This window comes from Syngnathus floridae, chromosome 21, assembly GCF_059516105.1.
Source record: "Syngnathus floridae isolate MCC-2025c chromosome 21, RoL_Sflo_1.0, whole genome shotgun sequence".
Lineage (NCBI taxonomy): Eukaryota > Metazoa > Chordata > Actinopteri > Syngnathiformes > Syngnathidae > Syngnathus > Syngnathus floridae.
Genome location: NC_142433.1, coordinates 5,205,019 through 5,225,998, shown reverse-complemented (window position 1 = coordinate 5,225,998; position 20,980 = coordinate 5,205,019). Strand labels below are relative to the sequence as shown.

The window sequence follows — 20,980 nt, the reverse complement described above, 5'->3', positions numbered from 1 at the left end:
TCAGTGAAATTGTCTTGTTTTAATAGCAGTAATTGACTTTGTCAATATAAAAAAAACAATGTAGCAGTGCCATCTAGTGGACGGAAGACAACATTGACGACTGATTTGAACTCATTGAAGAAACTGAAATTCATTTGTACATGACGCAGAATTTTAATCGAAGGTGACACAGCAATAAATTATATTTACAAAAATGTCACAATAACAAAACTACGATGTCCAAATGTGCTTCTACACACACACACACACACACACACACACAATTCAGTCACAAAGTGCTCTCCAGCGTATTGTAGTTGTCTTTGAAACTCTTCAGCTCCAAGAAGTGTTTGGGCCTCTTGCTGCGTGGGCCGGTCGACGGCAGGTAGGTCACCTGGATGGTGGACGGAGCGTTGCGGGCCGGAGAACCCGTCAGGTCCTTGGCCGCGGACTGATGCTGCTGCTCCACAGTGCTGTTGCTCCAGTACGCCTTCACACTAAAAGTACAACAAATGCAGTCATAAAAACTTTCTTTGCCCCATCGAGTTAAACGTGAGTCGTACTCACACGTCTGCTAAATCATTGAGCGCCTGCTGGTATTCTAGAAACTCTGCTTCCCCGAACACCTAGAACGTGATCAAGATTTAGATATGCAGCCTTAAACGGATACGACCATGTGGAGTCCGCACCCCGGTGCCGTGGCGGGCGCTGTCGTAGCCTTCAAGCAGACGGTCGATGAGAGCGCCGTGGCTACTCTTGATTAGCGAGTGCGAGTTTCGTAGCTCCAGCAGCCAGCTCCGGAAACTTCGGCCTGTGAAGGCGCTCGGGCTGCTGCACATCTCCTCCAAAGGGATACCTGAGTCCCTAATGGCATCCAGGGCTTTCATCCGGTACAGGTAGTTATAGCAACCTTCAAGATATAATTTATGATTTACGCTGATGCTTTTTACAAAATGCATGCAAGGGCTGGCCGAAACTCACTAAGCTGTGATCCACGCCTGAGCCTGGCATCATTTTCGGGCAGGAGACGAGGTTCGAACCGGATCTCGTGAACTTTCGACAAACGGGAGTCGATCTGTTCTCGTAGTACCTATTAGAAACACACCAAATACCACAAAATAATCAAAATTATACATGACGTCATTATGGTTTTCTATTTTTAACCTTTGGAGCATTGTGGCCGATGGGTGCGTGTGGGCCGCGACGGGATCTCATGGCAAAACGCATAATTTGCCTTTTGACGAAGATGAAGAGCAGCACGAAGACCTGTCAACACGCAATGTTAGAATAAACACATAGAACAAACGCGTAAACTGTTTATTTAACTCACCAAGCTGCCGTACGCCATCACCAAGACAACATTAACACCTGATAGCGGCGGTGAGTCTGCCATGTTGGCACCAAAGTGTTTTGATATCCTTTGTTTACAATTGAGCTACATTAGCTCGCTAGTTAGCATGTCGCTACCTTCGAAGCCAATGTCTTCTCCTAATGCATAAAACTGAAGCTATTTTCTAATTAAATTTTTCATAACGTTATCTATACCCACGAAATGATTGTGTGACATCTTTGGTAGATATAGTCGAGCTACGCGGATAACGCTGGCTCGCTTTTCGGCTAAGCTAGTTAGCTAAACCCGACCGGCGTCGGTCCCCTCATAATTACCGTAAGTAACGTAAAAAAAGAGACTCGGAAATATTATTGTTATGGATTTAGTTTATATTGTGTATTACGGTTTGAGCGCTGTGTACTTATGCTGTATTAATAGACTGTACATTATCCTTGACAACATATGTACATTAGATTTTTTTCTGGATTTTATGTGTGAAAAACAAAGTTCCCACCAATGCTTAAGTCCATGCAGTCTTTTTATTGATCGAAAATAGTTTTGTTTTTATAACAACACTCGTACCAACATTCGCCGGCGCATGTTATCTTTGATGCGCATCAGTCGCAGTGATATGTCACCGGCCAAGGGTGAAAAAAAAATATGCCCAAAATAAAGCTTTATTAGTTAGTGATCACATGTTTGTTGGTCCAGCTTCCTCCAAGCACTGTGAAGCGGCAGACCACATGACACAGCTCTCCGTGGTGTCAGAGTGGAAGCGAAACAGGTAAACGTCGGTGGTTGTTACGTGTTATAAGGAGAGGGGGGAAAAAATCCCAACTTTTTGTGTGACATTTTTTCTACAAGTGGAAGTTGAGGTGGATTGTGGTTATCGTGAAGAAATAGAACCTAGCAAGGTTGGGGAACGAGACTACTTGTCGGCCGGTGTCTTGTCTAGTCTGAAGCCGGCCGGGTTCCTGGTCAGTAGGGTGGCGTTTATTGTCTTTTTTTTTTTAGAGGAACAGGAGCGAGATTTTAGTCTTTTACCTTAAAACCTCTTTAATGCTATTCTCACGTAAAGAGCGTCTTTTAATATTGTGGAATTGTGGTCTTTATTATCAATGCCAGCTAAGTAGTTAGCCTTTAGCCACGTCCAGTTAGTTGAACCTAGCGTAGCTAAGTCGTTAGCATCCAACTAGTGGGGAAATGACGTCTTTTCAGGGGTCAGTCAAGTCTAACACGGTGACCTAGTTAATCGAATACATGTAGTTGGCAATGTTGCTTTCACGACAGTAAGACACATATTGATTGGTTTGCGTGTATTGAATCGACACTCGCGAGCTAACGTTAGCCCCGTGCTAAAAGTTAGCCTCGTCGCCATGAGGTGTAGCCGCTCGAGGCGGAAGCCCACCGAGACTTCAAAGCTTGATAATATTCACCCCCTTCTCCGTCACCTATTCCATTTTTTATTAGCTATTTTTTCCATTGCTAATATGACTTGTTTGATAAGATGGACATGCCTCAGCGTCAGGCTTGTTTTCTTCTTTCTGTGTCAGTCCAAGCCGAGCTTTTTACGTAACGTGTGCAAGATTAAGCAGTCGTTTTCGATAACGAGGTTGGCAGCATAACAAAAACGCATTAATGTTGACCCCCCCTGGCAGTTTTACCTAAACTTAACCCCAAAAATGTTCTTGCTAATGCATTTCCATTGTGATGTAGCTGCTACTTCACACAGTTGCTCCACTGAGGTTACTTTCATTTTAGGACAGTGATGTTTTGACTTTTAAACGGGTCGTTGTACCTTGGAGCCTTATCTTGTTTCCCACACTTCTTGCATTGCCTGTGTGTTATTTGAAGTATGTGATAAAGTCACTCATATCTCTTTCTCTCCTCAGGTGTGATTTGTTGTAAATAACTTGTTTGTATATACTGTAAATCATGACGTCCGTGGGCGGAAACCGGGCCCGGGGCAGCTGGGAACAAACGCAGCAGGGCCAGACGCAGGGCCAGACACAGCACAAGCAAAGACCTCAGGTACACCCTTGTTCAAGTAATTTTCCATTTTCTAAGACTGGAGTGACTTTGATTTTGGCCAGATTGTCGTTGTCACCTGAAGCTCATTGTGATGAATGTGCTTGTGTCCTCTGGCAACAGGCCACGGCGGAGCAGATCAGACTTGCGCAGATGATTTCAGACCACAATGATGCGGACTTTGAGGAGAAGGTCAAACAGGTGACGAGCGCTTTGTTTTTTGTCCTTTTTGAGATTTTCTTCCTGGCTGTTTTCAATATGGGCCCCATCTCTCATTGAAAGGGGAAATGAAACAGTGTTTTGCTTTTTCAGCTGATTGACATCACGGGCAAGGACCAGGATGAGTCTATGATCGCATTGCATGACTGCAACGGTGATGTCAACAGAGCCATCAATGTTCTACTGGAAGGCAGCCCAGACACTGTAGGTCCCCTTGTCTTTTGCTTTATGTTTTGTTTGCATGGAGCTGTTGTCATTTTTAATTTTTTTTTTTTATCAGGACTCGTGGGAGATGGTGGGGAAGAAGAAAGGCGTGTCAGGCCAGAAGGAAGTCAGCCAGCTTGAGATCGGAGAGGACGGCAGAGAGAACCGGGAGAAAGTAGAGAAGGATGCAGCACGTCGGCGAGGGGGAGCTCCTCGCAGGGGCCGCGGTGGTTCCCTCAGAGGGCGAGAGTGTACGCCTCTTCGTGTTGTAGCTTGTATTTGGGAACAGCTGTTGTTTTATTGTCTGATTCCTCCTCCTTACTCCAGTTCGAGGTCAAGAGAACGGCTTGGACGTAGGCAAGGCGGCAGTGGTGGGCAGGGGCGCCGAGCGAGGCCGCAGGGCACGCGGGCGAGGAAGAGGGACGCTCGGTGAGTTGCCGGCGGTTGTCATGACGCTCGCTGCGTGAACATTCTCAAGTTTTGCTTTGCCTTTGCTTCGCTCTAGGAGCATCAGGGCGGCGAGGAGGGCGCTTCTCTGCGCAGGGCATGGGGTAAGTCCTTAGACAACCGGGAGGGGGGGTTGGCTTTGTTCCGCTGTTGCCATGGCCACAGGAGCGTACGACCCTGGATCTATTGTTTAGTGTTAATCCACAGCAGAAGTGGACATGGTTCAGCCTGTGGAACGAAACGTCATATGAGTCTCCAAGACAGTTTCTCATCACACGCTTCAAATTCCTATCTGCAAATGAGCCCGTTCACGTCGTGCACTTAATAGGAACACAAACACGCTAAAAAAAAAAAAAAAGACTCCGGTTGTCCTTGAACGCTTCAAAGGAAATGAGAGATGATTCTTCCATTTCACCTCCCGTCTCTGACTCCCACAACATTCCTCGGAAATGACTCCACCGCTCCCAACCTGATGGCCTAACCTTTGCACTGGTGGCATTGGGGAGGTGCCGAGCACAAAGTTGTTTCAACACGTGGATAATTTTTTAGGAGGAAGTCAAAAGATTGACTCTCGCTCGAGCTATGTGAACATTACTTTGTTCTATTTATAAATGCCCGCACGTGTGTGACATTTTCACGTGAACTGCACTTTTCTTAAAAATCCAGAACCTTCAACCCCGCCGACTACGCCGAACCGAGTCAGACAGACGAAAACTATGGCGGAGGAAGCACCTGGAACAACACGGGTGGCATGGAGACGGAAGAAGGCGCTCGTGAGTGCATCTCAAAAATGCTTAAGTTGATATGTTGCACATTTGGTCTGACGGTCGAATTGAAAACTCTTCTTTCCAGGATTGGAATACCCTCCGGGAGAGGGAATGACTTACCCGGCCAAGTTTGACTCTGTACCTGGTAATTTCACAAGAGAGCATTATTGATGACTTATTGTGCCTGGCGCTGGTGTTGACGAGGTTTTTGCCCCTCTCACAGGTGCTTGGAGGACACCCACAGAAGAATGGGGCACTGAGGACTGGAATGAGGATGTGAGTACTTCTTATTTTTTGTGTGTGTGTTCCAAGGAAGTCCTGTCTATATTTGGGTCAATCATTTATTTTATTTTATTACCTGGCAGTTGTCCGAGACCAAGATATTCACAGCTTCCAGCGTGGCGACCATTCCACCACCGCCAGAGAATGTCACCATCACCAAAGGACAGAGGTGGGACCAAAGTGCCCCCTTGTACATGATGTCATCATTTTCCTTCCTTTATTGTAAAGTAGCTGCTTTGTATAAATGGCACCATTTGTTATAATTTTGCCCCCTCTACAGGATTGACCTTGCCGTGCTCTTGGGGAAGACTCCCCCGTCCTCCTCGTCTGAAACGGAACCCCAACCCATGGAGGCCGCCCAGCCGCCCCCCTTGCCCCAGTCGCTGGTTTTCAGCAACTCCAAGCAAGGTCCTCCGATCTCCCAAACCTCTTCTGGCGCCGCTTACACCCAGCACAGCATGGTGAGTGCCAATTAAGACTTTTTCTCGGGCAACATGTTGCTACTGATGCACTGTTTTGGTGGCAGGTCAGCATGCTGAACAAGAGTTTTGGGGAGGTGGCGGACCAGAAAGCAGGTACTGGCGGGACCACCGGCTCCCAGTTCCTAGAGCGGTATAAAACCGCCCAGGCGCTGGCTCAGCTGGCCGCCCAGCACCCCCAAACTGGGGTCCCGAATGCCAACCCCCCATCTTGGGACAACAGTGCCAACTCACGGGCACAATATGGTGAGATGTCCCCCAGACTGGAATCGTTTTTTTGAGTATTATTCATCGTATATGATCAGCATAGTTCAATCCTGTTTCTCTGCACAGAGATGAAGACTCAGCCCGAGTCGGCCATCCACACCCCCTTTACGAAGCGCCCGCCCTTCCAGGCCACCGCCACCACCACGTCATCCATGTTGGAAGTTTTTCTGCCTGGCTCAGCCTCCTCCGCTTCTTCCTTGCCGCCGCAAACAACGTCTTCGCCGCACTCTGTGCCGCCGCCCGCCTCCTCCCTCCCCAAAATGGCGTCGGTCACGCCGCTGGCTCAGCAGGTTTCCCCAAGTTCCTCGGACGCGCAGGGCTCGAGCCCTCTCCCGCTCCAGCAGCACAAACTCAGGGCGCAGAAGAAGAGGACATCCATACCAACAAAGGTAAACGTGTTTGAAACATCCTCAAATGGTGGCGTCCATGCAGCAGCTGACAAGTAAAAACATTTCGTCTTCATTCAGATTCCAGCAATGGCGGTGGAAATGCCCGGCTCGACGGACATCTCCGGCCTCAACCTTCAGTTCGGCGCGCTGCAGTTCGGCTCGGAGCCGACGCTGCCCGAGTACGACTCGGTCGCCTCCAACGCGGCGCCCGTCAACCCGATGCAGAATAGCCTCTACTCCACCCCAAATAGGTTCGTACGCGGGGAATGCACGGTGGGCGGAGCGAGGGCACAAGGCGTGAACGGGACTTGTCAATCTGCAGTGAGTCAACTGCAGCTCTTTCCAACTCCAGCCAGATGGACATGTACGAGCAGAGAGCAGCTCAGGCGCGGCGTTACCCCCCCTCCGTCTCCTCCTCCCCGCAGAAGGACATGCAGCCCAAGGTAGGCGACACATTCAGACGTTCCGAATATTAAACTTCTCCGTCGGCGGTTTCCGTAGAAACCATTGAGCTCACCTTCATTGTTTTTACAGAATGGCTTCAGTTCACTACAAGCGGCACAATCTGTGGAAGGCAAGCATCATGATTCATTTATTTTATTTTCAGAGGTTTCTTATATTTCTCTTCATTAATTCTCTTTGCTCCCTTTTTCTTTTCTCATTTCCTCTGGGTCATATATTTAATTCCTCTCATTTATTATTGTACCATTTATTGATTTTCTAGCTTCAGCGGGTTCCGCAGTGGCGCCCAAACCACCGTCGGACACGAACGTTGCACCGCCGATGTCGGTCGCCGGCATGGGCCCCCTCACGGACGGCGGCTCAGGTCCAGCCACACTGCTGACGACATCCAACCAGGCGCCGCTCGGTGCCCTGGGTCAAGTTGAAGAGCTGCCGCCGAGCAGCGTCCCACCTCCTCAGCACAACAGGTAAAGCCGTGAGATGACTAAGTCCCGCAGCAGTCGATAAAACGGACGTGATTCAGCGGCGGTGTCTCGTTACAGTGCGCTGTCATCGCAACAGAACAGCCTTGCGCCATCTTCAGGTCGAACGGCCAACTCGAGCTTACTGGTAAGCTCACCATATCACACAAGGCCATCTTTGAAAGATAGACATCTGATTCCTATAATGTCATCACCTTCACTTCCCTCCGCAGCACCCCAACGTAGATGGCGACTCCAGCCTCCACTCCGCCTCCTCCTTCCCTTCTGTCTCATCCGTGTCGTCGTCCGTTCTCACCTCCGCCTCGGTAGCCGCGGCGCAGGTCTCACTGGGAGCCCCGGTCTCAGCTCAGTCTGGCCTCGGCCCTGTCAGCAATATGCCCATGGGCATCAATGTGGCGTCCATGGGCGGCCAGGGTGTGGCCTCATCTCCTGCCACCATCTCCATATCGGCGGCGGCCTCAGCTCCTCCCTCCTCAGTGACTTCTTTGTCATCGCGCAGCTCTGCAGCACCCTCAGGTCTGGCAGACATCAACACAAACCTGTTTTTTTTTTTGTCCTCCACCTCTCTCACAAACTGCATTTGCTGTCAAATGTAGGGAAAGCGCCTCCAAATTTGCCCCCCGGAGTGCCCCCGCTGCTGCCCAATCCATACATCATGGCGCCGGGACTGCTACATCCCTACCCAGTGAGTGCTATGCCAAGTCTGTGCGTAAGCCCGACACAGTGTACACGTGTGGCGTAATAACGGGACGTATCGTGTCAGACTCAGGTGTACGGCTACGACGACCTGCAGATGCTGCAGACGAGAATACCACTGGTGAGTTAGAATTTCCCACGAGTCGTCATTTCCTTTGTCATCATCATAATCATCTTTTTTGTCGTAGGATTATTACAGCATTCCCTTTGCAACCCAAACAACAGCACTGACTGGTAGAGAGGCGAGCTTGACAAATAACCCGTATTCTGGTGAGACTTCCTCCGATCATTTCTAAGCTTATTTGGTTTGGACCCTGAAAAGACCGCCCTCTTGTGGTTGTCCCCTCTCAAGGCGATTTATCCAAGTTCGGTCGAGGTGACGCGTCCTCGCCGGCTCCCGCCACCACGCTGGCACAGAATCAGCAGCAGAACCAGAACCAGACGCATCACTCGACCCAGCAACCATTCCTCAACCCGGCGCTACCACCCGGCTACAGCTACACAAGCCTGCCCTACTACACCGGCATGCCGGGCCTGCCCAACACCTTCCAGTACGGCCCCGCTGTCTTCCCGGTGAGGATTGGAGACACAAATGCAGCAGCAAGGCATTTCTTGAGTTTCTCTCTGGATTACAGCGATGGGTATTCTTTTTTTTGTGTTCTTCTAGGTGGCTCCTACCTCGTCAAAGCAGCACGGAGTGAATGTCGGCGCGTCGGCCACACCCTTCCAACAGGCCAGCGGCTATGGTTCCCATGGATACAGCACTGGTGAGCCACCGTGAATGGAGACTGCAAGTCTTGAGCTGTATGACGTGACGGGCGGCTAACGCTACAACTGTCTTTGTGGTCCTGCATTGACTATAAGCAGAATGGAATGCTGACGTCAGTGTTTTAAAAGCTGTTTTGTTTTGCTGCTGTTATTGGCCTTGGCTGCGGATGCCCTTGATGCAGACATTATATAAACTTGCTTGATAAGACAGTAAAAGCTGAGCTGGCTTTTGTGTATGTTAAGGCAAGTGGACCACTGCATATTTGTGGTCCAGCATATTTGGCGCCATCTGGTGGCTTTTGGTGTTAGGTTTAATTTGGTTTTTTTTAGATGTTCTGTTTGAATGGATGGTTTCATCTGCCATCTCGAGAATCACACCGATATCACACTTCCTATCAAACAAACTTATTATTATCATTATTATTATTTGTGTTGCTGCTTCTGCTGCTTCCTGCCATCACTCCAGCTTACTTTCCACCTTCCCACACACAACCTGCCCCCCTCCCCCCTCCTTTGGCCCTCCCTCACAAAGCACTTGCAAACTATTGTTAGCTTTGCTCTAGTTTGCCAGTGCTCTCTGAGGCAGGTCTCGCTGTGTCTAACGCCGTGGGCTGCGCCTGTGTGTCTCGACTGTTGCAGGCTATGAGGATGTGGGCCAGGCTTCAGGGAGTGGGGATTTCTGTAAGGGTGGCTACGGTAACGCCGTGGCCGCCGCCGCTGCAGCCGCTGCCGCTGCTGCTGCCGCCGCTGCCGCCGCTCAAAACAAACCGGCCAACTCCGTCAGCGGGCCAGGAGTCGGTGAGTGCCGTGCCGACGATACAAGGGGGTCAGTGTGTGCCGCAGCGAATGCCACACGACGGTCGGACTGGAAATGATGTAGCTTGCTGGCAGCGGGCTCAAACACGTCGATGAATTGCTTCTCAGTCGTTTGCTCAGTCGTTGAATTTGCCTTTTCTAGGAGTGTCTGTGACCTCGAGCAACACCGGGGTACCGGATATTTCGGGTTCAGTTTACACAAAGACGCAGGCAAGTACTCTCAAAAATGGAGAACCACAGCTTTATTAGTACTGTGCTGTGTTAACTGGGCGTTTTTTTTTTTAATTTGTCCAGCAGTCATTTGAGAAGCAGGGTTTCCACGCCGCCACTCCCACGGCGTCTTTCAGCCTCCCGTCCGCGCTGGGCAGCGGCGGACCAATCAATGCCCCGGCCGCAGCAGGCTACGCCCCGGCCCCCTTCATGCACATTCTGGCGCCGCACCAGCAGCCCCACTCGCAGATCCTCCACCATCATCTGCAGCAGGACGCACAGGTGAGACTCTTAAGTAGATCCTTTCATCGTCCCTCTTTTTTTACTTCTCTTTCCTCACCCTCGCTGTGTTTTCACAGAGCGGCAGTGGCCAGCGTAATCAGACCGCGTCCATCCAACAGAAGTCTCAGATCAATAAGTCGGCATACAACAGCTACAACTGGGGGGCCAACTAGCATCCAACACCTGAAAACCAACTTCATTGAAGGTTTCCTCCTGCTGAATCCCCCCCCCCCCTCCACCTCATCTTCCTTCTTCTCATCCTTCGCCTCTTTCTCCCTCCCTTTGGGGATGTGCCGGGAATGGAACTGGGAAGGGTACAAATAGTTTGATGACTCACTTTTCGAGCTTTCGGGGAAATTGTATTGTGTTCAGCACCGACCCCTTTTACTTAAGTAACAGAATTATTTCCTAAAAAGAATGTGTTCCCCTTATGGGTATTTTATGTTGTGCTCGCTATCCCCCCCCCCCAACTTTCTTTTTCTTTCTTACTAATTGGGAGGAATGAAGTAATATGGGATGGTGGCGATGGATGGGGCTGGAGGTGCTTATCAGACGCCTCCTCTGCTCAAACTATTCATTTACTTGATTGCTGTTTTGGGTTCTCGAATATTTTATGTCCTTTTTAAGTTGGAAGAAACAATTCTCTGGATTTAGTAGAGTTGTGAAGTTTATTTTTTACTAAATATAGATATATTATATATATAAATATATGTGAGCTGGCTTGGAGTGAGGATGTTTGTCATGTGACTGCGTGCATGTTTGTACACAAGACTGGTGGGGGTTGTTTACTGTGCTTTGTTTTTTGCCTAGCACAGACTTTTCATAGTGTATAAAACATGTACAGTAACTGTTACCATATAAATATGTTGTCACAAGTTATTGAGTGATCCTTCCCAAGGCCAATCTGCACCCCGATCTGCCTTCCAATAATGTCTTTTCGGTTTGGGAGACCTCTCCATCCGCCACCACCCTTCCCTGCACATTTTCAAGGAAACGTTAGAGCATCCAATACTGATGGACAGAATTGTAATTATGTTTGTTTTTTGTCAGTGATTTTTTTTTCTTTTTGTACTGTGCATTTTAAAAGAAAACATGTAAATGGAAAAACGTCTTGTACATATAAACGAAAAAGTACTGTAGTGCCTGTTTGTTCGCTTTACTTCTCCAGTTCCTTGCAGATCTTATTAGAGCTTTTTGTTCTTTTTTTTTTATTTTGTAAAAAAATGTACAAATATTAATAAACAAAAACAAAGACATTTTCATTATAGTTACATGTGAATGTCTTGAGGAATCCATGGCTAAAGTAATAAAAACAATGTGTATATTTTTGTTACTATTTTAGAATTAAGATTTTCTTTAGAAATTCAATTGGGTAATTAAAAAAATGAGTTTCACGGTGCGCATCGGCTACCACCATTACGGTAAAAACTACTTTACGTTGTCACGTGACAACAGCACTTTGCGACACTGTTGGCAATTGTAGAGGCGACACGCTTTTTTTCCAGTCAACGCGTCGTAGTAATGCGTTAAATTACCTTTTTTTTTTTTTTTTTTTAAATCAAGCCAGACTAAATGAGCGTTTTTGATCTATTTCGTGGCTTCTTCGGCGTTCCTGGTGGCCATTTTCGTGGGCGAAGGTAAGTTAGCAAGGAGCCAAAATGACAGCTGCTATGTAGCTAACATTTAGCTTGCAAGACCAAGTTGACCCAAATGTGCTTTTTCTGCGCTTCCAAAGTCTTCACATCTTTTAGTTCAACTTTATTCGGCCGTGTATTCAAATGCGGTTGTGTACTTTTCAAACTTTTGCAATATTATCTGTTAGTTTACATGTGACGAATGTCATTTAATATTCAGTGGCCCCATATAATGGTGAACTAACTCGCATAGTATTTTCTTTTCTGTAAACTAAGAGTGGCGGCTGTCAGATAAAACCAAACTAGCGCACGTTGGTTATTTTTCGCAATTGGGAAATTAGAACAGCACCAATCGTTCATTTTGCAAATGTGAAAAGTAATAAAACGAATAAAACAATTGTTTTCTAAAGTTGAAAGGTCAAATCTAATTACTGTGTAAAGATTAATGGTTTGAATCCCAGCAGAAAGCTGAATATCCCTGACGTTTTGTCAGTAGTTTATAAATCTAAATTATTATTTATATTTGTATTTTGTTCGTTGTCAATACACTGTTGTGGAACTCATCACACATTTTGACTGCTTATTTAATCAAATAGGGACCCCTTCTTTGATTCCATGACCCGTGATGAAGACGACGATGACGAAGATGATTCCTTCTACTATGACGGCTTCCGGGGGGACGGGCAGGACCCCTTTGACAGCGCTTGGAAATTCGGCTTCAGCTTCAATCCCGACGGGATGAGAATCCAAGAACCGCCTCTGTTTGGCCAGGTCCTCAGGGAGATGGAGGAGATCTTTTCCCAGCTGGGTCGCTGGGACTCACATTCTGGTAATGCTGACATTTTAGGGATTGCAATTGGGAAATATTTGGAGCTGTCATTATTTATTGTAGGTATTCCCAGCATTGCGCCACCGCCACGTCAGGAGGGAAGTCGTGGATCCAGCGGTAACCCCTTGAGAGACTTCATGCTCAAACATCCCGATAGTGACAACCAGAGGAGAACTGATATCCATCCCTCCTATGAGTCCCCACATTCCCCAGGCGTCACCCCTTTTTCTAAAGTAATTGAGAATTCCATTCCAGCAAATTTAAGTATTTTACTGCAAACTTTCAAGCATTCCCTTTTTGTCTTTAGTTCAATGATGTCTGGAGACAAAGGCTGCAGAAAATTCCAGCAGACGAGCGTAAAGAAGACAAAGGTGGGTGATTTATTCATTTTTTTTTGTGTTACCATTTTTTTGCTTAGTGTGACAAAACAAAATTTGAGACACAAGCAAATTGTGATGAGAATATCGGTTAATAAACTATTCTGCAAAATTTCCCTACAATAGTCCCCTTTATCAAAATCATTGAATACACTACCCATCTCAAATGCAGCTACTTTAGCAACTAACTAGCTTGGGTACATTTTCACTCAACAAACAGCACAAATAGATCTTCATTTTTCCAGACCTGGACTCTGCCGTGTCCTCTGGTGGTTTGGATCAGATTCTGAGGCCGCCCGCCGATCAGTTGCCGAGTCAGCAGCCTCGAAGCAGGTCCTTCTTCCAGTCCGTGACTGTCACCAAAGTGCTGAAACCTGATGGGGTAACAAGCAGTTGACAGCTAGCTAGCTCATTAGCAGATATGCTTATTTTTTATTGCCTATCAACAAGACAATGGAGGAGCGGCGCACGGTCAGAGATGGTCAAGGCAACGAGGAGACCACGGTGACCCGCTCAGGAGGTCGTAGTGGTCTGGAGGGACCAGGACATCATACCGGACCCACCCTACCAGGTCTGTACACATAGAAAAAAAAACATATCGTATACAAACTGAGCTTATTCATCTCCTGCTCTCGTTCCAGGTTCTTCATTTTCAGACATGCCGGACGACGACAGCGACTTCTTTTCAAAGCTCTTTGGAGGCTTTAAATGACTTGATTATAACAAACGCAATTTATTTACGTTGTAGAGTGGTTGCAAGCCGATGCCGCAAGGTGAGATAATGCAGAAAAAATATTATTAATATAATAATATAAATAAAAATAATAATATAAATATATAATATTATATATTATCGTAATCATTGCAATGTATTTATTTTTCTATTGCTCCTTGGTGATTGTTGAATAAACATAATGTTGAAATTGTTAATGTTCAAAAAAAGATGTAGTGATTTGTGGATCCCTCTGAGTTTTATGATTTGTTTTTAGAATTTGTACTGCAAGCGGGATCGAATGATCACGCTGTAGCTTAGCCACCAACCCGCTTTAGACACCATGAGCGAGATGATGAGAGGAGCAGCAATCGGGCACGGCTGCCAGCAGGTGAGGAAACTTTTTTTTCCCCCTCAACCGTCTGAAGTTCTGGTTCTGGACTGGATAGTTTTTGGTGTCACAAAAAAACATGGCAGAGCGGCCTATCGACTGCACGCTTTTTCGGTTTTTCAAAACAGATCCAATTCGGAGTCTCTTTTTAACATTTATTTGAAAACTGCACAAAAGTGAGTGTATGGCGTATACAGCAAGCAGACCACAACCATGGGGAAAGAAAACTTGAACGTTCCACTATTATCATCCATCTATATAAATATGATATGACACATGTATAAAAAGATAAAAACAAGACAATGTTTTTTTTTGTTTGTTTTTTTCCCCCCCAAACGTTATAAAAGAAACGCGAGTATTGATAGACATTGATTTCTTCTTCGTGGGGTGCTTGTTTGATAATTAGAATAAAAAGGAACAGTACAGTACAAACACTACATGTATTCACATTATCATAGCAAGTTATGTTTTCTTGTAGTGTAATTATCTATTTACATAACAAAAATCACATACTAGCCACTTCCTCCTCCTTCTAATGTCTTACTGAACACCAACATCACAAATTATCCTGGCCAGCTCGCAGCAGTATTTGATCAATAATAAATATTACATTACAAGTACAAATCCAAGTTCTGGGGAGGTCAGTAAAATGGCAGCCGTGCAGCAGAAATGTTTCACTCAAAAAGGGAGGGAGGGACCTCCAGGCATGCAGCAACAAGCGTAGGATGGTTAAAACATTCTAGAGCAGTGGTTCTCAAAACGGGGTCCACAAAATAAGTTGCAGTAATAATTTTTTTTTAAGTGCAAACCTGTATGTGGGCAATGTCAGACAATGAGCCAATCTGATATGATTGTGATGTATTGAGAACCCAAACGTGGCTTTCCATAACACTCTCGAAGTGGTATGAAAGGTTAGCGAATAATGCCAAGGTCCTCAGAAATGTTCTGGACCCAAAAATTTTGGGAACCCTTGTTCTAGACTGGCTCAGTCGTGTCCTACTGGGGCTTGTCCGTCTTGTGCGCGGTGAGGAAGGCCATGCCGTGGGTCCGGAAGTGGGTGTTGAGGTCCGACGCCTTGTCGAAGCGACGCCCGCACACCCTGCAGATCAGGTTGCCGTCAGCGTCCTCGCCCAAAGCTTGAGGCGAGGCGGCGCCGGCGCGGGGCGAGCCGTCCGGAGACGCTCGTCCCGCGCCGCGGTCGGCCTCGCCCTGGGCGTCCCGCACGCGGTGGCTGATGAAGCGGTGTCGGCCCAGCGAGCCGGCCGAGGCGAAGCACACGCCGCACTGCAGGCATTGGAAGGAGGCGGTGTCGGCGCGGTGCTGCGGGATATGGCGCTGGAACTCTGCGCCGTCCTCCGTGGAGAATCCACACGGCACGCAACGGAACACGCTACTGGTTTCCTCCTCCGGCTCGGCTCGGCTTCTCTTGGCGGGGCCTGCGCCCACTTCCTCGCCTTCCTCCGGAACGTTCTCCTCCTCGTCCGCTGGCTTGCCACCGGGAGCGGCGCCCTCGCCGTCCTGCTCCGAGGAGCTGCCGGGACCTTCTGTGGTCGTGGCAGCACGCTTCCTCGTCATCGGGACCGCCTGACCAGCAGACCAAAGGTGAGCCCCCCCTTCAACACTCACATGCTAGCTTTACAGATAGCAGATGTTTATTTTTTTTAGCCACACTTGGAGCTGGAAAATCAAACTGGTGCGAGATTGCTCAAACCCAGTGGAAGGGACCTGACTCACCTGTCCGTCGGTGCCTCTGTGTTTGAGCCGGATGTGTTTGTCCAGCAGGAAGCGGCTACCAAAGGTACGTTTGCCCTCCGTGCAATACCTGCCGCGAGAATTAAAAAGGGTTAGAACGCGTCTCGTACAAAACTGCAATACTATTTCGGGCTACTGCGAGAAAGGTACTGGCCGGTTTTGTAGCTCTGCGTGCAATCCAATTAGTTTCAAGACTTACTGGCAATGGAAGACTCTTTTGTTGCCCTCGTGAATGACTCTCTCGTGGCGTCTCAAGCTGGATGACGTGCTAAAGTTCCCGCCGCAAATACGACATGGGAACTGGCAGGGGGGAAAAATTAAGCAGATGTGAAATTAATAAAAGAACAGTAAGCATCGGCGGATATTTGACGGCACCTTTCCGTGCTCCATCTTGACGTGACTGATGTAGTCGTCGTTGTCGGTGAAGGTACTCTGGCACTGCGGGCACGTCCACTCGGTGGGGACACCGGGTGTCGCCGCGCCGGGCCCCTCGAAGTCTTCATCCCCGTCATCGTCGTCTTCCTCCTCCTCATCGTCGTCCTCTTCCTCCTCTTGATCCCGCCCCCAGTCCTCGCCGTCTGAGTTGTCGGGCTTAGCGGAGGGTTTGATCTTGGGACCGCTAGCGGTAACGTTGGCGGCAGGAGTGTCGGAAGCGGGTTCTTGTTTTGCCGCGGACCCTCTGTGCGCCGTCTGAAGGGCGGCACGAGTCTTCGATTAATCCCAATTGGACAATTACACACTTGTACTTGGCATGGAACTTAGACAAGGAATCACGAGGAGAACCCTTGCCAAGGCCGAGCCAAATGATATCATGTTGGCCTTTGTTGACGCCGCGCTAATTACGGAAGGCAAAGAGCGGGCAACACTTAAGGCACAAAAGTCGTTTTCGGCAAGTTCTTGAAGAGAAGTGACCCCCACCTTGATGTGCTCCATCATGGAACCTTTTTGAGCATACAGCTTGGTGCAGTCGGGACACTTGAACACGTGCACCTTCTGCTTGGCCAGATGTGTGTCGAAGTGCATGTACAGCAAAGGCTTTTGGGTGAAGACCGTGTCGCACATCACGCACTTGTAGATCATCCTGCCAAGAGAAGATTCCATTAGAGCGAAGGTGACCGAGCTGAGTGTGCGGCACTCGTACTTGGCCTGACCACCGGTGAGCGCCGGGTGCTGCGTGCTGATGTGACTCTGGGCGCTCGGGGCCGACTTGAAGGCCATGGGGCAGCTGGGGCATTTGTGGAACACCTCGCAATGGGCCGTCTGGATGTGGGACTTGATGGAGTTCAAGCCGCCAAACACCACTTGGCAGCTGGAGCACCTTCAAACAAGCACAGAGAACGCTCAGAAGATATTTGGGAGGGAGGATGTGGACTTTTGGTGGTTTCTCCCAAGTTGTGTGCTTACCTGTAGCCGATACGCCTGGCAAAGTGCAGGCAGGCCTCATCCAGGTGGGTCTGGAAGCTGGCCTGCCGTGCCACACCCCCGCACTCGGGGCACACGTGGGGCGCCTTATGCTTATGGATCCTCTGGTGGGCCGACACGGCGCAGGAGTTGGGCAGCATCATGGGCGGAGAGCACTGGGAGCACGTCTGGAACATGACACGGATGGAACAGGAGGTCACACAAGTAAATTTTAAGAAGTATGGGCGTTTTCTATCTTTGACGTCCTGGTCACCGAATTTGGCGCCGCTCTGATCTGCTGGAAATGCGTGACGAGCGCCGCCTTGCCAGAAAACTGCGTCTGACACTCGGGACACTTGTAGTTGTTGTACTGCAGGTTCTCAGCTTTCTTGCAGGGCAGTGGCATCAGCGCCTGAGGGCCCTGGGGGGCGCGGCGGACCTGTCGGGGCGGACCTCCGGCGGGCGCCGCCGTTCCGTCCTTCGGGCTGGATCCCGCAGCAGACGAAGTAGCAGTGGAAGGCGATGAAGAGGAAAGCACACCTGGTGGGAAGGATAGAAAGTCAGGGGTTAAAGGAGGTGGGCTTCTTTAGACCACGTCGATTTTTGTAGGTTTGCCAGTCCTGATTTGTGTCGTGCTTTGTGCTTACTACCGACTGGCGTGACGTCTTGCTGTCCGATCATCTGCTCCACGGTGACGGGCCTCATGACCAGGTGCGAGCACTGCATGACCAGGCCTCGCTCTTTGTGTTCGCGGGCGTGCAGCAGAAGGCTGCACTTGTTGAAGAACGCCAGCCGCTTGGCGCAGTGATTACACGTCACCTCGATACGCAGGGAACGCCGGTCGTAGTGACGCGCCAGGCTGCGCTCCAAAGCGAAGGCGTCGCCGCACTCCAGGCAGCGGTAGCCGGAAGCCGGCAGCGGGAGTCCCCACTCGGGGGGCGGCGGCGCCGACAGGTCCGGCTTATAGCTGGGCAACAGGTTCTTGCTGTTGAGTATCTTGTTAAAAGCCTCCACCAGGCTGGACTGGCTCCTGGAGATGACGGCGCCGGTACTATTCACGATAGATGCTGGCTTATTTGACTGAGCGGTGCCGTTGGGTGACCCCTTGGCAGTCGTCCGCACGCTGAACTTGGGTGACGAGGCCACGGCGGGAGTGGCCGGCAGGGCGGCGGATTTTGTGATATTGACAGCGGTGACGGAAACCTTAGCTTTGTCGGAGGTGGCCATTTTGTTTTGTACTTTGGTGGCGGCGGCGAGCATGACGCTGCTAGCGGCAAGCGTGGACACCGGCAGGGCGTTTAAGGCGCTGGCGTTCTGCTGCTGCTCAGACTTTTGACCTTTGCTCGCCAACACTTTCCGCTCACCACCCCCTTTTGCGTCCGAAGCTTTTCCTCCCGCACCACCTTTGGGGGCCACCCTCGTCACCGTTCTGGTGATGCCGCCCGTGGACGTCTTAATGGTTTTTATTCGGACTTTGAGGGGCCGTGAGGGAGTCCCGGGGGCTGCCGGTGCGGTGACCACCCCCCCCTCAGGGAGAACAGCTTTGGGCTTGTCCTCATCTCCCTCAGTCTTCTCCTCGCACGCATTTTCTGGCTTCTCCACGTTCCCATCCGCCGTCTTGTCCATCCCGTTCCCCACCTCCATCTCCTCCTCTTCTTCCTTGGGCTCCCTCAGCTCAGATGAAGGTGGTGTGGAGGCCGCAGCAGGACTGGAACACCTTTTGGCAGACACCACTTGAGCGGTTGACTTGGGCATCTCGGGTTCAGGGCTCTCCGGCGAGTCCCTCTCTTCGATGATGTGCTCCGGGTGCTTCTCCTCTGGCTGAGGTGTTTCGTTTCCAGTGGAGACTGACTCAGGAGTCATAAACGCTCCCTGGGGGGTGTACCCCGGCTTAGGGTGAGGCGGTATAGATGCCGTAGGCTGGGTTAGATCCTTATAACGACGGTTTATCTGAGTGGAAACCGGCGAGTCTGGGTTTTCCTGGATGACAAGTGGACTGTCCAAATCTGCATCTGAATCATCCTCATCTTCTTCCTCCATCTGCTGGTGCTGGTATTCCGCCATTTTGGGGGCGCCGTTAAAAGGCTTCACGTGTGGCGAAAGGGCAGCAGGTGGAGCGGGGAGAGGCTTTGTGGGTGCGAAGTAAGGTGGTGACAGTCCTGCAGAAGATCCAGATGGTAGTGTTGCTTTGTGGGTGTCTGCTCTCTCCTGCACAGCTTCCTGCTGCTGCTGCTGTTGCTGTAGGAGCTGCATCTTTCTCGCCCGGCCCACCGGATCCCCCGAACCGGGGCCTAGCAGAGGCTTCAGTCTGTTAAAAATGTTCCCTCCCTGCTTGTTGGACTTGACCGCGACTGCACCTGATGTTTCTGCTGATGCTTTAGGGGTGTTCAGGGGCCACGGGGCGCCATTGGACTGGCTAACGGAAAGCGTGGCAGAGACACCGGACACGCCAAAACCATTGTGGTTGAGGACATCAGATTCCGCCATCCCGCCAAGACGAGGACCCACGTCCACCCCGGCGATTACATCGATGGCGTCCGGTTCTGCAGCTCCGTCTTCTTCACCCGCTGCCGCTTCGGCACGCACTTTGTTTTTTACAATCACGCTCACGATGGATGTATCCCCCTGCGGGTCCGAGGGGCTTGGCAACCCCACCGTGTTGTCTGTCTTCCCAAGAGGCGCCCCAGCGGGCCCGTGAGGTCCCTCTGCCTCATCCGGCGCGGATTGTATTGCCTCCTTGGCGTCGATGTCTGGTATGTCAAACGCTGCCAGCAGGTCATCGAAATCTGGGGTCTTCATGTCCCCCATTACGGGATTGACGCCTGGAAAAAATAAAGTGACAGCTGTCATGACAGTTGCACACTTCTGCAACTCTCGCCCCACTAAAATCCGTGATCGCGAGCGAATACAAGGCAATGAGCCTAACGTGATTTTTTTTTTTTAGGAATATGCAAGAAAGCCAGCGTACCTCGGGGGAAACTCGCACAAGTATGCAGAGAATGGAAAAATGCCACACAGGAAAGCTTTGGAGTGCTGATTCGAACCCAGAACATTTGACTGCTAAGCAGGCATACTAACCACTAGTGCATCATGATCTAAATTAATTTCGTTTAGTTTAAGATGATTAAATAATAACGGATGTTGATTGGGACGATTATCAAGTGGAATTGCATTATTTCTTTTTTACATAGAGGCCAGACTGACATCGGTTAGCATTAGCGAGCTAGCCCGCTAGCATGCAAACCATTCTGGAGGGTAATTCCACAATAGATGGGAGGCAAATGCGGCTTTTTTGTTGGTTTTAATACATGTCTGATGGAAAGCTAATGCCAAACGAGGCGGCTGTCCGAGCCATAGCCGCCTTACCCTGCTGCGACATCGGCCCCTAAAAGCCCGAACGACACCCCCCCTTTCCCCGTCAGACTGCTGGTTAGCTGGCCAGAGAGACGGAGAAGAAGGGGGTCACCGAGCTAACGGGCTAGCCTTCGCCATTTAGAGAAAATAAAAACAACTGCAAGCAAGGGATGTCATTAGGCGCTGTCAACGATGGCGTGACGTCAGACAGTGTGGGCGAGGATGCTCGAGTTCATAAAAGAGGCGTTTTTGATTGTTTACCTGGATGTGCGATTTCCGATTATCCTTAGCTCGGGTTGCAGCTGAAAACGCAAGCGCTTCCCGTCACGTGCCCGCGGCCTTCCAATCAGGAATGTCAAATTGCACCGAGCCGCATTGTTTGGAAGCAAATCAAAATAAATAGCCATTTATTACACTGTACTG

At 49.6% G+C, this 20,980-nt stretch overlaps 4 protein-coding genes across 15 annotated transcripts; 2 read left to right on the top strand and 2 right to left on the bottom strand.

Annotated features, from left to right (window-relative positions):
• Positions 1-133: 133 nt before the first annotated feature.
• LOC148380113 (lipid transport auxiliary protein 1-like) lies at positions 134-1,656 on the bottom strand. The gene is made up of 6 exons (XM_088365494.1): positions 1,310-1,656; positions 1,144-1,245; positions 961-1,069; positions 669-889; positions 547-605; positions 134-476 (listed from the first exon to the last, which is right to left on the bottom strand). Exons 1-6 carry the CDS (start codon positions 1,370-1,372, stop codon positions 269-271), a joined length of 762 nt encoding a protein of 253 aa, XP_088221620.1. The 5' UTR covers positions 1,373-1,656; the 3' UTR covers positions 134-268.
• On the top strand, positions 1,210-11,369 carry ubap2l (ubiquitin associated protein 2-like). Of its 8 annotated transcripts, none has more exons than XM_088365473.1 (30): positions 1,223-1,359; positions 2,021-2,093; positions 3,202-3,340; positions 3,461-3,538; positions 3,650-3,760; positions 3,837-4,011; positions 4,088-4,189; positions 4,266-4,311; positions 4,874-4,980; positions 5,060-5,119; positions 5,198-5,250; positions 5,340-5,425; positions 5,537-5,717; positions 5,783-5,981; positions 6,069-6,391; positions 6,470-6,642; positions 6,714-6,834; positions 6,926-6,965; positions 7,116-7,320; positions 7,396-7,462; positions 7,548-7,851; positions 7,932-8,020; positions 8,099-8,152; positions 8,220-8,301; positions 8,384-8,604; positions 8,699-8,798; positions 9,439-9,597; positions 9,758-9,825; positions 9,913-10,107; positions 10,185-11,369. In XM_088365473.1, exons 3-30 carry the CDS (start codon positions 3,245-3,247, stop codon positions 10,278-10,280), a joined length of 3,591 nt encoding a protein of 1,196 aa, XP_088221599.1. In that variant the 5' UTR covers positions 1,223-1,359; positions 2,021-2,093; positions 3,202-3,244; the 3' UTR covers positions 10,281-11,369. The 8 variants fall into 8 exon arrangements, with proteins under 8 accessions (XP_088221597.1, XP_088221603.1, XP_088221602.1 ...); XM_088365470.1 differs by having other exon boundaries at positions 1,224-1,359; positions 9,910-10,107; XM_088365474.1 differs by having other exon boundaries at positions 1,225-1,359; positions 6,744-6,834; positions 9,910-10,107.
• A 203-nt stretch (positions 11,370-11,572) lies between these two features.
• hax1 (HCLS1 associated protein X-1) lies at positions 11,573-20,360 on the top strand. Of its 4 annotated transcripts, XR_015855074.1 has the most exons (10): positions 11,573-11,744; positions 12,338-12,803; positions 12,878-12,941; positions 13,193-13,329; positions 13,398-13,518; positions 13,589-13,720; positions 13,937-14,050; positions 14,179-15,652; positions 15,716-15,848; positions 20,148-20,360. XR_015855074.1 is itself a non-coding variant. In XM_088365493.1 (7 exons), the coding sequence occupies exons 1-7, from the start codon at positions 11,680-11,682 to the stop codon at positions 13,657-13,659; spliced, it is 861 nt and encodes a 286-aa protein (XP_088221619.1). In that variant the 5' UTR covers positions 11,573-11,679; the 3' UTR covers positions 13,660-13,877. The 4 variants fall into 4 exon arrangements, 2 of the variants coding, with proteins under 2 accessions (XP_088221619.1, XP_088221618.1); XR_015855073.1 differs by having other exon boundaries at positions 13,937-15,652; XM_088365493.1 differs by lacking the exons at positions 13,937-14,050; positions 14,179-15,652; positions 15,716-15,848; positions 20,148-20,360 and having other exon boundaries at positions 12,338-12,570; positions 12,634-12,803; positions 13,589-13,877.
• Positions 14,192-20,896, bottom strand: znf687b (zinc finger protein 687b). 2 transcript variants are annotated; one of them, XM_088365468.1, is made up of 10 exons: positions 20,819-20,896; positions 17,851-20,025; positions 17,478-17,743; positions 17,207-17,391; positions 16,944-17,120; positions 16,721-16,883; positions 16,178-16,492; positions 16,002-16,102; positions 15,785-15,872; positions 14,192-15,634 (listed from the first exon to the last, which is right to left on the bottom strand). In XM_088365468.1, exons 2-10 carry the CDS (start codon positions 20,009-20,011, stop codon positions 15,047-15,049), a joined length of 4,044 nt encoding a protein of 1,347 aa, XP_088221594.1. In that variant the 5' UTR covers positions 20,012-20,025; positions 20,819-20,896; the 3' UTR covers positions 14,192-15,046. The 2 variants fall into 2 exon arrangements, with proteins under 2 accessions (XP_088221594.1, XP_088221595.1); XM_088365469.1 differs by having other exon boundaries at positions 17,854-20,025.
• Positions 20,897-20,980: the final 84 nt, after the last annotated feature.

Bases quoted from the DNA above. Each gene is read 5' to 3' on its own strand.
- LOC148380113 (XM_088365494.1), bottom strand. From the start codon at position 1,372: ATGGCAGACTCACCGCCGCTATCAGGTGTTAATGTTGTCTTGGTGATG. The intron at 1,070-1,143 runs GTTAAAAATAGA...TGTTTCTAATAG, and splicing joins TCGGCCACAATGCTCCAAAG to GTACTACGAGAACAGATCGA. The intron at 477-546 runs GTGAGTACGACT...TTGTACTTTTAG, and splicing joins CTCAATGATTTAGCAGACGT to TGTGAAGGCGTACTGGAGCA.
- znf687b (XM_088365468.1), bottom strand. From the start codon at position 20,011: ATGGGGGACATGAAGACCCCAGATTTCGATGACCTGCTGGCAGCGTTT. The intron at 16,493-16,720 runs GTGGGGGTCACT...GCCGCCCTTCAG, and splicing joins CCATGATGGAGCACATCAAG to ACGGCGCACAGAGGGTCCGC. The intron at 15,635-15,784 runs GTGAGTCAGGTC...TCTGCTGGTCAG, and splicing joins ACAGAGGCACCGACGGACAG to GCGGTCCCGATGACGAGGAA.
- ubap2l (XM_088365471.1), top strand. From the start codon at position 3,245: ATGACGTCCGTGGGCGGAAACCGGGCCCGGGGCAGCTGGGAACAAACG. The intron at 4,981-5,059 runs GTGAGTGCATCT...TCTTCTTTCCAG, and splicing joins GGAGACGGAAGAAGGCGCTC to GATTGGAATACCCTCCGGGA. The intron at 5,251-5,339 runs GTGAGTACTTCT...ATTACCTGGCAG, and splicing joins CTGAGGACTGGAATGAGGAT to TTGTCCGAGACCAAGATATT.
- hax1 (XM_088365492.1), top strand. From the start codon at position 11,680: ATGAGCGTTTTTGATCTATTTCGTGGCTTCTTCGGCGTTCCTGGTGGC. The intron at 12,804-12,877 runs GTAATTGAGAAT...TTTTGTCTTTAG, and splicing joins GCGTCACCCCTTTTTCTAAA to TTCAATGATGTCTGGAGACA. The intron at 12,942-13,192 runs GTGGGTGATTTA...TCATTTTTCCAG, and splicing joins CGAGCGTAAAGAAGACAAAG to ACCTGGACTCTGCCGTGTCC.